Here is a 14,904-nt window from a genome sequence, read left to right as displayed (position 1 = left end):
AATAATTGTACCACTTTGAGAGGAATTCCTCATATGTATCCAATTTGGGAGTATTTGGAGTGTTTTTCAGTGTATTCTAGTTGACATGAAGTGGATTTTGTTTGTTTAAAACGTTTATTGTTTAAAACATCTTCTTCTTCCTGCTCCAGACCTACTTCCCTGCCACTCTGATGGTCATGGTGTCCTGGGTGTCCTTCTGGATCGACCCCCGGGCCGTCCCTGCCAGAGTCCCGCTGGGTGAGAGCCCTCTCTGATTGGCCTGTGTCTTGGTATTTTCCCTGTTGTAGCCAGACCTGGATCCCTACGTTTTAAACAGCTCTAACCAGGGGTCATGTGTTGACTATGCTTCAGGTATCACCACAGTGCTCACCATGTCCACCATCATCACTGGAGTGAACGCCTCCATGCCCCGGGTCTCCTACATCAAAGCTGTGGACAATTTACCTCTGGGTCAGCTTTGTGTTTGTATTCCTATCGGTGATCGAGTATGCTGCTGTCAACTACCTGTCTACAAGGCAGGAACGCAAGGAGATGAAGCTTCGGGAAAGGGTAAGTGCTCTTACAACAATCCATGTATACATGGTGTTAAAATCAGCCTTTTTATTATGAGTTTTTAGCCCAGCCAAAGTTGCCACTGTGGAGATGAATAGTTGAATTCAACTGTAATCAACCAGGCATCTGGGCCTGACCTGCAGCTGTCCTGCACCTGTGGCATGCCCCACCCTGACATGATGACTGGCAGCTACAACGCGGAGGATGTCAACAACACAGGGAACTACAGCATGCCCCTGGAGAATGGGCTGATGCATGAGAGGATGATGGTACAGCTGGCCCTGGAGAGTGACCAAGTCACTGGCCATGTTGGCTCCAACCCCTACAACAGCATGTGGATCAACACGCACGCCATAGACAAGTACTCTCGGGTCATCTTTCCAGGGTCTTACGTTCTCTTCAACATCATCTACTGGTCCATCTACAGTACATAATGGAGGTAGTTGTGTACAGGGTTTGAACCTTGAAAACCTGAAACACTTGAAATACTTTGAGTACAATGACTAGCTGTAGATGACAGTGTAAAACCTGGCTCACCTATGTAGTCATGTGATATGGAGGACAAGGCATTCACAGAGCACAAAGAGAGTCAAACAGCAGTTATGAGTTTCCATGCACACTATAAATGAGATATTGTGTTCTATGTGTGAGGGAAATCCTAAGGCTTATGAGCATTTCTGAAACTATCACACCATCATTAGGTTTTCTACATTGAAATTGCACAATTTACATTGAGTTTTATTCAGTCAATATATACGATGTTATTTCATTGTTGAAGTGAGGTGATAAAATCTATTGTTTTGAAACCTCTGAGAAATCATTAAAAGATTCTGAGAGAGAATTGTATTCGTCATTCCCTAGAAATCATCATACGTTAAGCCTATATTAAGTCTATATTTAGGAGAAATCACGTTTTCGTTTCTATAAATTACACAAAAACGATTCTTATTAAAAAGTGTGGAAATAATATTTACAGTTAAACTTTAATAAAAATAAAACATGTTATGGCATTTTGAACATTTCAGACTTTGCTCAGTTTAAATATCATTTAGGTTAACATGTGACATGTAATGTCTATCAAATAGACAAAGAGAGTGCATTTGTGTATTGTTCTTTCAATTAAACCATTATACCTTTTTTGATTGTTTCATCGTTTTTCAGGTTGTACAAATCACAGATGTTAGCATGATAGAAGAACCAACTGATGTAGGCTGCTGTATCAGTTTTTTTTTTTTTACTTACACCTCCCTGCATGTCTTTTAGTTTCCACTTCCTATTCTATTCTCTAAGTGTTTTTTTTGTTGAGTTATGAATACAAATTCTATCTTCTAAGGTTTGTTCTCAAATTGTATATCATTCTCTCAACAGATTGTATATACATACGTACAGTTGAGGCCAAAATGATTAGCCCCCCAGGAATTATGGAACATTTTCCTAAAATTCTTCCCAATGTTTGCATCATCATAAAACTTTATATAATCAAACATTCACCAGTGCTATTTATTAGCTTTTGGTACATTTTGGAATATAAAATAAGTTTTTAGGCTTGCTTTATATCAAATATAGTGAAAAATGGGGTGGTCAAAAATATTAGCCCCGATGTGAATATTTGCTTTAAAAACACACCTAAGCAACCAATCAGATTTCAAACCACACCTGTACAGTCAATTGGCTTCCTAACAACACCTGAGCATTCAATTAGCATAAAAGGACTCCAAGAAACAGGGCACTTGAACACATTATTGAGAGGGACTATACTACTACTCTTACTCACCATGCCAAAGACAAAGGAAATCAGTCTTGAGCTCAGAAAGAATATAGTGGAGGCTCATGATAAGGCAGAAGGCTACACTGCCATTTCCAAGCGTCTCAGTGTCTAGAACCGCTGTACGTTGCATCATTGCTAAGTACAAGGAGACACATTCTGTAAGAAACAAACCTGGGGCGTGGTCGAAAGCTCAAGATTTCAAGAACTCTGGAGAGGAAAATAGTCAGAGATGTCAGCAAGACACCAAGGACATCTGCCAAGATGATTGTTGCTGACCTGGCCTCTTGTGGAGTTGATGTTTCAAGGAATACAGTTGTGAGGGCTCTTCATCGTGGTGGGCTTCAGGGCCATAGTCCCAGAAGAACCGCTTTACTCAAAGAGCGGCACATCAGAGCCAGACTGAGGTTTGCCCGTGAACATTTGAAAGGTAAAGATGCGTTTTGGAAATCTGTGCTTTGGTCTGATGAGACTAAACTGGAACTGTTTGGGCACATGGATGTTGCTTATGTCTGGCGAAGAAAGGGAGAGGCCTTCAACCCTAAGAACACAGCTCCCACAGTTAAACATGGTGGTGGGAGCATCATGCTGTGGGGCTGTTTTGCAGCCTCAGGCACAGGGAGCCTTGTTCAGGTGCATGGCATCATGAAAAAAGAAAACTATGTTGACATTTTGAGGGATAATATGAAGAAATCTGCTCTTAGTCTAGGCTTAGGTCGTCACTGGGTCTTCCAACAAGACAATGACCCTAAGCATACATCAATACATTGGTCCAACAGTTCCTAAAGAACACCAAAACCAAGGTCCTGGAGTGGCCCGCACAGAGCCCAGATCTCAATCCTATTGAGAATCTGTGGTGGGTGCTCAAAGTGAATGTCCATGCTCGGAAACCGACGCAGTTTGGACCAGCTGGAACCATTTGCAATGGAAGAATGATCCAAAATCCCTCGAGAGACCTGTGCCAACCTAGTAAAGAACTACTCTAAAAGGTTTTTGTCAGTTGTGGCTCAGAAAGGGTACACTATTGACTATTAATGGCCAGGGGGCTAATCATTTTGGACGTGTCATTTTTGCCGTTTCTTGTTCCAACTCAGTGCATCAATAAAATATCCTAATCAAACTTAGTGGACATTTTGTCTTTATTATTTTGGAAACAAATACACTATAAACACTTGTTGTTAATGGTCATTTCCATGGAGAAATCATGTGTTTTGTCTGATTTCACAAGGGGGGCTAATAATTTTGGCCTCAACTGTATATATTTTGGATAACCTCAGTTTAATGATGCATACTTACAATACATACAAAAATCGAGTGGGCGTACTGTACCGAAAAACAGATTATTGCTTTAACTGCCCAGACTACTTATTTCCATGTTATAATAACTGCTTGGATAAATTACAACTAATGACATGATGAGATTTGTCAGAGGGTTTATTAAATTGTCTTAATGGAGATCTAAAAAAATAGATCAGCTCATTAAATCATTCAAACGTAATGTTTACGTATGTGACTGCAACACACATATGAACAGTAACAAAGCAAATTCTGTTTAATTTTCTGAAAAACATTGACAACAAAATCGGCGCAAAGTGGTGGTAGGCCTATGCTCCTAAAACGACAGAGCAAACGCGCTATTAGGGATAATAGTACAATGAGCCATAAGCCATTCATTCAAAATATACAAAATACAATTAGGTTATTAAATACAATAACGACAGGCTTGGTACTCACTTAATGTGAAAAGTGGCATCTCCCATCGGTCACTATTTGCTTGATATCTGGTGATATTGACGTCACTTTAATCCGCAGGCAGTTTATTTTTATTTTTATGCACCAATCGATTCCTCTCGTGCGTCTTTATCACATTCATTGACGAAAAGGACGACTCGCATGTATAGAAAGGGAACATTGTGAGCACGTAAAATGTGAGTCTCACAACGGCTTTGCATTGATGAAACCAGGCAGGTAGGATGAATGTATAGTTCGCTGTCCATTCCTAAATGCCCTGTTTCCACCGTCAACTTTCCTCTTTAGACCTTTGGAGAGTGACATGATGTTTCTCTTGCTAGATAGCAGGTTAAATGTTTAGCTAACTTCACCCGACACGCAAACAACCAATCCAATAATAATGTGACCTTGTCTGGGAGGAGGGGGTAATCATTCAGAATAAAAGTATGTTAAATAATTGTTAGAATAAGTTAGGCTGCGATACATCGTCAGTCCACATATTTATTATTCAAAACTATGGCAAAGGGTGAAACTACGTTTCAACGTTGTTGAGAATCACAACACAAACTCGCTAGTCAAGCCAAAATACTGCAACGTAATGGATTGGACTGTTACCTAGTTAACTAGAACACTACTTTACATTGTTAGCAGGCTCACAAAACAAGCTGTGTTAGTTGACTAGCGATGTGTACATTTTTCGAAAGAAAAGTCAAAGCATTAGAACGTGTCACATTTTTTAGCAATCAATTACTTAAATAAGCCTTTGATTATGTTCCGGCCCGCCATCTAGTGGCTCAAAAAATGTTTGGCCCGAGGCCAAACCTAATTGCCGACCCCTGCTCTAGTCCGTCTTTATCGCATTCATTGATGAAAAGGACAACTCGCATGTATAGGTGGAAGGGAACATTCATTGTGAGCACGGAAAATGTGAGTCTCTCACAACGGCTTTGCATTGATGAAACCAGGTAGGATGAACGCATAGTTCGCGGTCCATTCCTGTTTAAATGCCCTGTTTTCACCGTCAACTTTCCTCTTTAGACCTTTGGAGAGTGACATTATGTTTCTCTTGCTAGCTAGCAGGTTAAATGTTTAGCTAACTTCACCCGGCACCAAACAACCAATCCAATAATAATGTGACCTTGGGAGGAGGGGGAATCATTATCAGAATAAAACTATGTTAAATAATTATTAGAATAAGTTAGGCTGCGATACATCGTCAGTCCACACATGTATTATTCAAAACTATGGAAAAGGGTGAAACTAGGGTGAGAATCACAACACAAACTCGCTAGTCAAGCCAAAATACAGCAGCGAAATGGATTGGACTGCTACCTAGTTAACTAAAACACTACTTTACATTGTTACCTAGTTAACTAGAACACTACTTTACATTGTTACCTAGTTAACTAGAACACTACTTTACATTGTTACCTAGTTAACTAGAACACTACTTTACATTGTTACCTAGTTAACTAGAACACTACTTTACATTGTTACCTAGTTAACTAGAACACTACTGTACATTGTTACCTAGTTAACTACAACACTACTTTACATTGTTACCTAGTTAACTAGAACACTACTTTACATTGTTACCTAGTTAACTAGAACACTACTTTACATTGTTACCTAGTTAACTAGAACACTACTGTACATTGTTACCTAGTTAACTAGAACACTACTGTACATTGTTTAGCAGGCTCACAAAACAAGCCGTGTTAGTTGACTATCGATGTGTCCTTGATTTTCGACAACGCGGAAATGTGTTCACATTTTCCGAAAGAAAAGTCAAAGCATTAGAACGTAGAACGGAAAATCGCACGCGCGCTTTGCGCACGGAAAGCCACCGGCCCCGATTTGGCCAGATTTTTTTTTCCCGTCAGGAGATTTTTTTTTTTTCCTTTAATCCCTGGGCTCCCCCGCACACCGTGATTTAATTCGCACACTGCTGATAATACATTCTAAAGCCACTGATTATGACATCAAAGGGAGGTCACAGTGGAGTGTGTTTGTATAATATCTGTATCAGTGTGTGGGCTGCAGTCATTGGCTCCTCGGCTCTGTCACTTACTGGCGCAGAGAGATGGACGTGAAGGGTGATGTTGCCACAGGCCAACCCTGTGAAGGCAAGATACTACTCCTTGAGCTACTCTTCTCTCTCTCTTTTTCCCCTTCCATCTCTTTCTCCCCCTCTTCTTCCATCTTCCAATACTGTTTACCAGTAGCTGTAGAGGTAGTATGTTGTATGTAGGTAGTGCAGTGGTAATTAGGAGCTAGTAGTAACTGTGGTGACTGTTTCCTCCTTAGTCACCGCGACTGTTGAACTGTAAACTTTAGTTGACTCGTGATACCAACACCGACGACTTCTGTACGTTACGTTACAATCATTTGTTTACTTTATTATAAAAACATGATACACTAAAAAGTTTCGCATGTGGCAACACGGTCAAAGACTGTGTGCTCACCAGTTCAATCAGTAACACCTGTAGCCTACCGGTGAGCTCACCTATATACCTGTGCACTCCTATGTCCTCGCCACTCAGTGGTCAACAGTAAAAATGACATCCAGCACAGACATAATGGCTGCAACAGCTGACATTCCCTGAGACAAAATAGCAAGCAGTGTGTATGCAATCATGCAGTGCCATGGAAGTTGAGCTCAGCTCTCACAATGCGGCGTTCTTCTTCAGATTTGTTTTAGGTGCTGTAAAACCATACCTTCAGCTGTAAGGGCATGGGAGAACCAAATAAAACAAGGTTCGCGTCCCTTCAAGAAGAACTGTGTTTCTGGAAAGAGCAGGCAGAAAAACACCAGCAGAGGTAAGGAATTCCATCAGTGAGACAGAGTCTGAGCACATGGTTTGAAAGCACCTTCTTGTGATGAGGTAGCCCTGTCTGAGACCTATAAACTGTGACTTTGAGGACGTCCTCTTGGCTTAATGGGAGAGATGCTTGAGTCTTTCACGTGGGAGACCAGGGTTCAAATTCTGCCAGTAACACACAGATCAAAGAATCAACTTCATCTTAGCTATGTTGAACTGTAGGACATCTTTGACTGTTTTGTGTGTGTGTGTGTGTGTGTGTGTGTGTGTGTGTGTGTGTGTGTGTCTGTGTCTGTGTCTTCAGGGCTGAGAAGTCTCAGGAGGAGCTGCAGGAGCTGGAGACGGAACTGGAGCAAACTAAGGAGTCTCTGGAGGAGCTTTGGTTGTATGTTGAAGAGGGACTTCACACAAACTATTAGCAAACATTCTAGATGCTTTATCATATCTATAATATAATTCCCTCCAATGCCAGTCCACACCAATAGAGCAACTTTAATAAAAGAAAGAATAATATATATTTTAATAAAAATATGAAAAATGAGTAGGAATATAATAAGAAAAAAAGTATTAATAATGATATGCCAGTTAAAAAATACTGGTTAAAAAGATTTGTTTTCAGCTGTCATTTAAAAATGTCTACTGAGTCCACCTCTCTGATACCCTTTGGCAGGGAGTTCCACAATTTTGGCACGTAATGGACAACGGCGGCTTTCCCAATATAGGCAGTAATGAGCTAGTTTGTTGTGTATGGTGACTAATGATGACAATGATTTTATGTTTGATGTAACTGGTGATGCTAAAGACCAATTAAACAGTTCCTAATGTAATCATGTCTGTCTTGTCTCTCCCTCCCTGCCGTCTCCCAGGGCGAACATCATGTCCCTGGAGGACTTTGAGGGGCGGATGAACCATGTGATCGAGAGGAACGCCTTCCTGGAGGGTGAGCTGGACGAGAAGGAGAACCTGCTGGAGTCTGTGCAGAGGCTCAAGGACGAAGCCAGAGGTGAGCGCCGGGCCGAGAGCTCACCACAGGAGCATCTAATGTTACAACAACAACTGTCTCTGTTTAGTTCTACACTCCAGCCAGCCTCTCTGTTAAAGGATGAGTCATCTGATGGTTGATTGACAATTGTCTGATTACCCTATTCGAGTACTTGAATGCACCCTTCCTTCCTTCCTTTCCTTCCATCCTTGAGGAAGTCACTGATCTAATGTGATTGGATTGGTCAAAGCAACATTTTCATTGCTTGTTTACCACCAATCAAGTCATGTCAGATCAGTGATTTATACATGGAAGGAAAGAAGGAAAGAAAGACAGACGGTTAACCGAGGTCCCGACTCCCGAATACCGTTATAGATCCCATGGCACTTATCGCAAGAGTAGGCGTTAACATGTCACCCTCTGCTACCAGTTGGCTTATTCATCCCCACCCCTCCCCCCTGCAACAGTTCCCCAGATTCTCGCTGCAAATGAGAATGTGTTCTCTCAGGCAACTTGCCTGGTCAAATAAGGGTGAAATGGAAAGAAAGTGAATGGATGGATGTATCTATTTCAAGACTATTCAAACGGGGGCCTACTCTTCCCTTGGCTTGCTACTAGGAGATATAATACCGTGTTAGATTCCTGACATCCTTCATACTTAGTTTAGTTTAGTTTAGTTTATTAGTTTATTATATCGAGGACAATCCTAATACATGAACCATATAAAATATAGTAAAAAAGGCAGCGTTAGCCTAGTCGGCTAATTTTCAGCTGAAGTCCCCGGCCAGTTGCAACATGGCATCCTGAAAAGTAACGTCATTAGTTAAAATAAAACATTTAAAAATTCTAAGATACTGCTAGTTTGGATGAATGTTATCCATTATGGATGGCTGATATGCTGTGTCTGCTCTTCCTGTGTGTCGGGGCAGATCTGAGGCATGAGCTTGCCGTGCAACAGAAGACGGAGCGACACCCGTCCGGCAGCCTCAACAAGACGGAGACGGACCGGACCGTCGGCATGGTTGTGAACGGTGTGAAGAGCCTGTTCCAGGACGAGGAGTCCTCAGCTGAGGTGTCCGAGGCTGGTGGGCTTAGTGCTGGTGATGGTGTGTCGGAGCTGAGACTGTGGTCTACAGCGGAGACCATCTGCAGAGATCTGAAGAGGAAGCTGAAGGAGGGCTTTCAGCAATGCCACAGTGCTGTAGGATCTCTGCTGGAGAATGTAGAGACGGTGTGTAGTGAGGGTATCGCCTATGCGGAGGAGTGTCAGCCTCCCACAGAGCTTCCAGCAGAAAGCAGTTTCCCTGTCGTCAGAAGCGCGACCTTCGATCGCACCTCTGACGAGTCTGTGCCGGAGCTGAGACTGTGGTCTACAGCGGAGACCTCAGTGGAGCTACAGCAATGCCACAATGCTCTGCTGGAGAGTGTAGAGAGGGTGTGTAGTGAGGGTATCGCCTATGCGGAGGAGTCTGAGTTGCTTCTTCAGCTGTTCACCTCATGGAGCACGGGGGTGGAAGCTTCCAACAGCAACGCCCCGACCAGAGTCTCCAGCCACAAGAGCCTGCTGTCCACCAGCTCTTCTGAGATCTACAACGACACAGTGGATCTGTTCTCCGGGGCCCTGGTCAACCAGGTCAACCAGGTGATGGCCCTCTCAATGGGATCCGACACCTCCACAGCCTCGGTCACACAGCCTCAGAGGGATGCTAGTGGGAAGAAGGAGAACCTGCTGGAGTCTGTGCAGAGGCTCAAGGACGAAGCCAGAGGTGAGCACTGGGCCGAGAGCTCACCACAGGAGCATCTAATGTTACAACAACAACTGTCTCTGTTTAGTTCTACACTCCAGCCAGCCTCTCTGTTAAAGGATGAGTCATCTGATGGTTGATTGACAATTGTCTGATTACCCTATTCGAGTACTTGAATGCACCCTTCCTTCCTTCCTTTCCTTCCATCCTTGAGGAAGTCACTGATTTAATGTGATTGGATTGGTCAAAGCAACATTTTCATTGCTTGTTTACCACCAATCAAGTCATGTCAGATCAGTGATTTATACATGGAAGGAAAGAAGGAAAGAAAGACAGACGGTTAACCGAGGTCCCGACTCCCGAATACCGTTAAAGATCCCATGGCACTTATCGCAAGAGTAGGCGTTAACATGTCACCCTCTGCTACCAGTTGGCTTATTCATCCCCACCCCTCCCCCCTTTAACAGTTCCCCAGATTCTCGCTGCAAATGAGAATGTGTTCTCTCAGGCAACTTGCCTGGTCAAATAAGGGTGAAATGGAAAGAAAGTGAATGGATGGATGTATCTATTTCAAGACTATTCAAACGGGGGCCTACTCTTCCCTTGGCTTGCTACTAGGAGATATATACCGTGTTAGATTCCTGACATCCTTCATACTGCTAGTTTGGATGAATGTTATCCATTATGGATGGCTGATATGCTGTGTCTGCTCTTCCTGTGTGTCGGGGCAGATCTGCGGCATGAGCTTGCCGTGCAACAGAAGACGGAGCGACACCCGTCCGGCAGCCTCAACAAGACGGAGACGGACCGGACCGTCGGCATGGTTGTGAACGGTGTGAAGAGCCTGTTCCAGGACGAGGAGTCCTCAGCTGAGGTGTCCGAGGCTGGTGGGCTTAGTGCTGGTGATGGTGTGTCGGAGCTGAGACTGTGGTCTACAGCGGAGACCATCTGCAGAGATCTGAAGAGGAAGCTGAAGGAGGGCTTTCAGCAATGCCACAGTGCTGTAGGATCTCTGCTGGAGAATGTAGAGACGGTGTGTAGTGAGGGTATCGCCTATGCGGAGGAGTGTCAGCCTCCCACAGAGCTTCCAGCAGAAAGCAGTTTCCCTGTCGTCAGAAGCGCGACCTTCGATCGCACCTCTGACGAGTCTGTGCCGGAGCTGAGACTGTGGTCTACAGCGGAAGCTTCCAACAGCAACGCCCCAACCAGAGTCTCCAGCCACAAGAGCCTGCTGTCCACCAGCTCTTCTGAGATCTACCTCTCAATGGGATCCGACACCTCCACAGCCTCGGTCACACAGCCTCAGAGGGATGCTAGTGGGAAGAAGAAAGGGAAATTCAGCAAATTCCTTTCAACGATGAAGCGCAAGCTCAAGGTAAAACAGAAAATATACAGTGAATTTATAAGAGGGCCACATTCCACATAATTTCACATTAAGGAAGTGTAATGTAAAGGTAAAGTCTTACCAGTTTATCATAAAACAGCAGACAAGCTATGCATTGTTGTTGTAGGAATAATGGGGTTTTAAGAGATATGTTCTGTCATTGATTCTTCTTCTGTAACAACTGATATAGTGCAAGAGGACCAACCGGGAAGGTGTCCAGCCTCCAGCTCCAGGACAGGAGGACATCAATGATGGTGTCCAGCCTCCAGCTCCAGGACAGGAGGACATCGAGGTAAGTATCCAGCCTCCAGCTTCAGAACAGGAGGATATAACGGTAGGTATCCAGCCTCCAGCCTCAGGACAGGAGGGCATCGAGGTTGCCCACGACGATGGACACAGCAGAGGTAAGTCAACATGTAGAACACATAGACCTAGGACATACTAACCAAACGAATGAAGTATTCTATTCTGTAGCTATAGGCCTGGTGAAGCTCATATGAACTCTCTCTCCTCTCTCTAGCGGCCAGCCCAGTGACAGCTGAGACGTCAGACATCTTCCAGAGGATGCTCACATCTGTGAAGAGCCTTGGGCTGCTGAGCTGCTGTCGGGGGACGGAGGCCGTCTGCCTGGAGACCCTGTAACCATCTTCACAACGATGGACACAGCAGAGGTAAGTCAACATGTAGAACACATAGACCAAGGACATACTAACTAAACTAATGAAGTATTCTATTCTGTAGCTATAGGCCTGGTGAAGCTCATGTGAACTCTCTCTCTCCTCTCTCTAGTGCCCGGCACAGTGGCGGCTGTGACGACTCCTCCAGAGGACGCTCAAAACTGCAAACAGCCTTGGCCGGAGCTGCTGTCCACCGTGAATAAAAAATTATTTGCATTCCATTCCTTTTGCTTGTGCATTTTTCATATCTTATGAACTCAGGGATTAAAGTTCTCCGTCGCTACGACGGATTTCCGTCAATTTTTTCCAAGTCGCGACGGATTTCCGTCAATTGGCTACCTGGTGTAATATGATTTGTAGAGGCATACAGTCTCTTATGATATCGGTCAACAGCGGAGCTAGGGTGGGGGCGAGGGGGGCGGCCCACCATTGACGAGGGGGTTCTTGACGGCCAAGTGCCACAACCGCAGGGCCCTGTTCACCTGGCTGTTTGTATTGTCGATTCCGCCCGTAAGTACCACCTCAGCAGGGCCCCCCGTCACTCTGAGGAGAGAAGATTTTACGGTCGCGCTGATATTTAAAACACCTAGCCTGTCTGTTGTAGGCCTATTTCTTTCCCTCGCTGTCTTTTTGTAAAATAAAATAAAAGAGTCAAGATGAGCGTTTGAATTCAGAAGAGGTGATGATCATTAACGTACTAAATGCAATGGCAATGTAAAAAAAAAAGTCAATCTTTCAGACTCGGGGAGATGATTGGCTGTCAATCTCACTCTGATATTGTTTACTGTACGTGCGACCTGTGCGTCATTTGATTTGAGAGAACGTGATTTACGTGACCTTCAGAGTGTAACATTGCAATTACCTAAAATACCCGAGAAATAACAGCGGAAGAACTTGGTGGCCTCATGTGTTGTACTGAAGAAGACCTCACGGTCGAAACGTCTTTTTTACTTGCTGCTTGATAAATAAAAATTGGAGCAACGAAAAGTGAGTGCGGGCTACCTTTTTGTATCAATATTACTGCACTGTCAGTTTTAGCTCAGCACCGAAGACAGGAGGATGTGCGTTATTTTTTCTTTAAAAACTCATGTGTTCCACTCACAAACTTCTTCTCAACGCAACCCTCCACACCTGGCCAGTTTCCCACTAGCCGTAACGTTAGCGAAGTAAGTGGGTCTTCGGGTCGGACTCGGGAGGATGAACAGCATAGGCCTACAGCTGGCTCCGTTCATGTGCTGTGGAAAGCAACCACCGCGACGATGATGATAGTGATAATAGTGATGAGGATAATATAAACGAAGACAGTGACAACACGGGTGAAGGTCTAGTTAGTGATACTGGAAATGCTGCTGACAGTGCTAGCCCCACTACTCGCCAAGCAAGTGAAGAGGACGCAGCTAACGTTATGCAGGAAAGCAATGATGGAAGTGAAAATGATGATCCGTAAGTTGAGTTGTTTCATATTCATTAATTTGTAAATCTGTCTATCAAAATCTGTCGACCGCCGTGTCTCCTTAATTTGTGTTGGTATAGTCAGTCACACATTGCTTGCACTTCTAGTTTGTTGTGTGTGGCTTGATTATGTGGCTTGATTGTGTACTAGGCTATGGCTGTGTATGAGAATCCAACAATCACATGTTAAATTGGTAAAATCCATCCAGGAGTTGTTTCGTTTAGTATCAGCAGTTCGGTGTGGTATTCTGTAGTAGAAAGTAGTTAGGAAAGAATGAGACCGGGAGACACGCAGCTGCTGTTCCCTTCGCACGTTTATTCAACTCCCTCTTAACATCCGGAAGTGCATACATCACTTCCGTCACTGCATACATCACTAGCATACTAGCGCCCACTGGCGGTATAAACAGGACACAACATTTCCCCCTTTCTTAAAGGAATTACAGTACTCAAAGAATGCCATATTCTGTAGACTGGTGTCAGTACAATTGAAATAAAATGAAAACTAAGGAAATGAAAATGAATGAATCAGCAGAATGAATAACAACAATAAACAGTTTATGACAGTGAAACATGAAATGAACATTCACTTTTGTCATTGCATTGTAGGACCTTTTTTTACTAAGTTAGAACCGTGTTCTATCCTACCCTTTTAGTACGTTCTCTACGGCACAAAGTCTACCAGCCACCTAGGTGGGTTTCTGACTCTAAGGTTCCTTCTTGGACCTGGTTCATTAAACACATTCTCTGTCTCGGGCACCATGAACTCCTCTAGCTCAATCTCCTTTTCACCACTGGTGCCAGACAGAGCATCCTTGGGGAAGCGTGTAAGCTTGGATGCATTCCATTTTCGATCATCACTGAGCAGGTATGTATTCTGTCCTGCTTTACTAACTACTGTCAGCGGTTCTGTGAATCTTGATGATCCCTTTTTTACATGCTCCGGTCTGCGGACACGTACGGTGTCATTCACTTGGAACATGGGCACTTTCGCTCCCCTCATTCTGTCTGTGTACTCCTTACTCTCCTGTTGCTTGCGTCTCACTGTCTCCTGCACTTTCTCATGTGACTTAATTTGTTGTGAGACAGGGAGGACATTTAGTTTTGTACGCATCTTTCTGTTCCTCAGCAACTCAAAGGGAGTAGCTCCTGTAGTAGCATGCGGCGTAGCGCGATAGTTCAGTAAGAACTCTGTTACTGCATGTTTCCATGGCTTGTGCATTCTCTCAGCCGTCTGAATACACTCTTTGAGAACTCGATTAAATCTCTCAATAGCCCCGTTGGCTCTTGGATAATAAACACTGGAACGCAGGTGCTTTATCTCTCTCTCTCCCAGAAAGCTTGCAAAAGCATGGGAGGTAAACTGACATCCGTTGTCAGAGACCAGGAAGGAAGGGTTACCTTCACGACTAAACACTGTAGTCAAGAAGCTAATAACCGCCTCTGTAGTTACAGTAGAGACAAACGCCACCTCTGGCCACTTACTGTAATAGTCTGTGAGTGTAATAGCATAACGGCCGTCCCATGTCGCACAGTCAAAGGGACCAACAATGTCAATGGCCACCTTCTCCCATGGTCCACCTGGCAGTTCCACTGGGGTAAGTGGTGCAGGCGCAGTTTTGGCTGTTTTGTCATTGTATTGACAGGGTACACATGAGCCTACTAATGTCTGGACACATCTGTCCATTTGCGGCCACCAATATAGCTCTCGTAGTCTCTGTTTAGTACGCACTATTCCCTGATGCGCTTCATGAGCTAAATTTACAACTTTAGACCGTAGTGTAGTAGGAACCA

At 44.0% G+C, this 14,904-nt stretch overlaps 1 protein-coding gene across 1 annotated transcript in view; it reads left to right on the top strand.

Moving 5' to 3' along the window:
- Window positions 1–10,285: 10,285 nt before the first annotated feature.
- The window catches only part of LOC308174394 (uncharacterized protein), a gene marked incomplete at both ends in the record, with an annotated part of 43,336 nt that continues 38,717 nt past the window's right edge, over window positions 10,286–14,904 (top strand). The window contains one exon of the mRNA XM_080549473.1: window positions 10,286–10,888. Coding sequence (XP_080405599.1) covers window positions 10,286–10,888 — 603 coding nt within the window. The remainder of the gene's footprint in view (window positions 10,889–14,904) is intronic.

The sequence above is a fragment of the Nansenia antarctica genome (assembly GCF_963989245.1).
Source record: "Nansenia antarctica genome assembly, chromosome: 20".
NCBI lineage: Eukaryota > Metazoa > Chordata > Actinopteri > Argentiniformes > Microstomatidae > Nansenia > Nansenia antarctica.
Note: the sequence above shows the minus strand (reverse complement) of the source record. Positions and strands in the feature narration are given on the sequence as shown.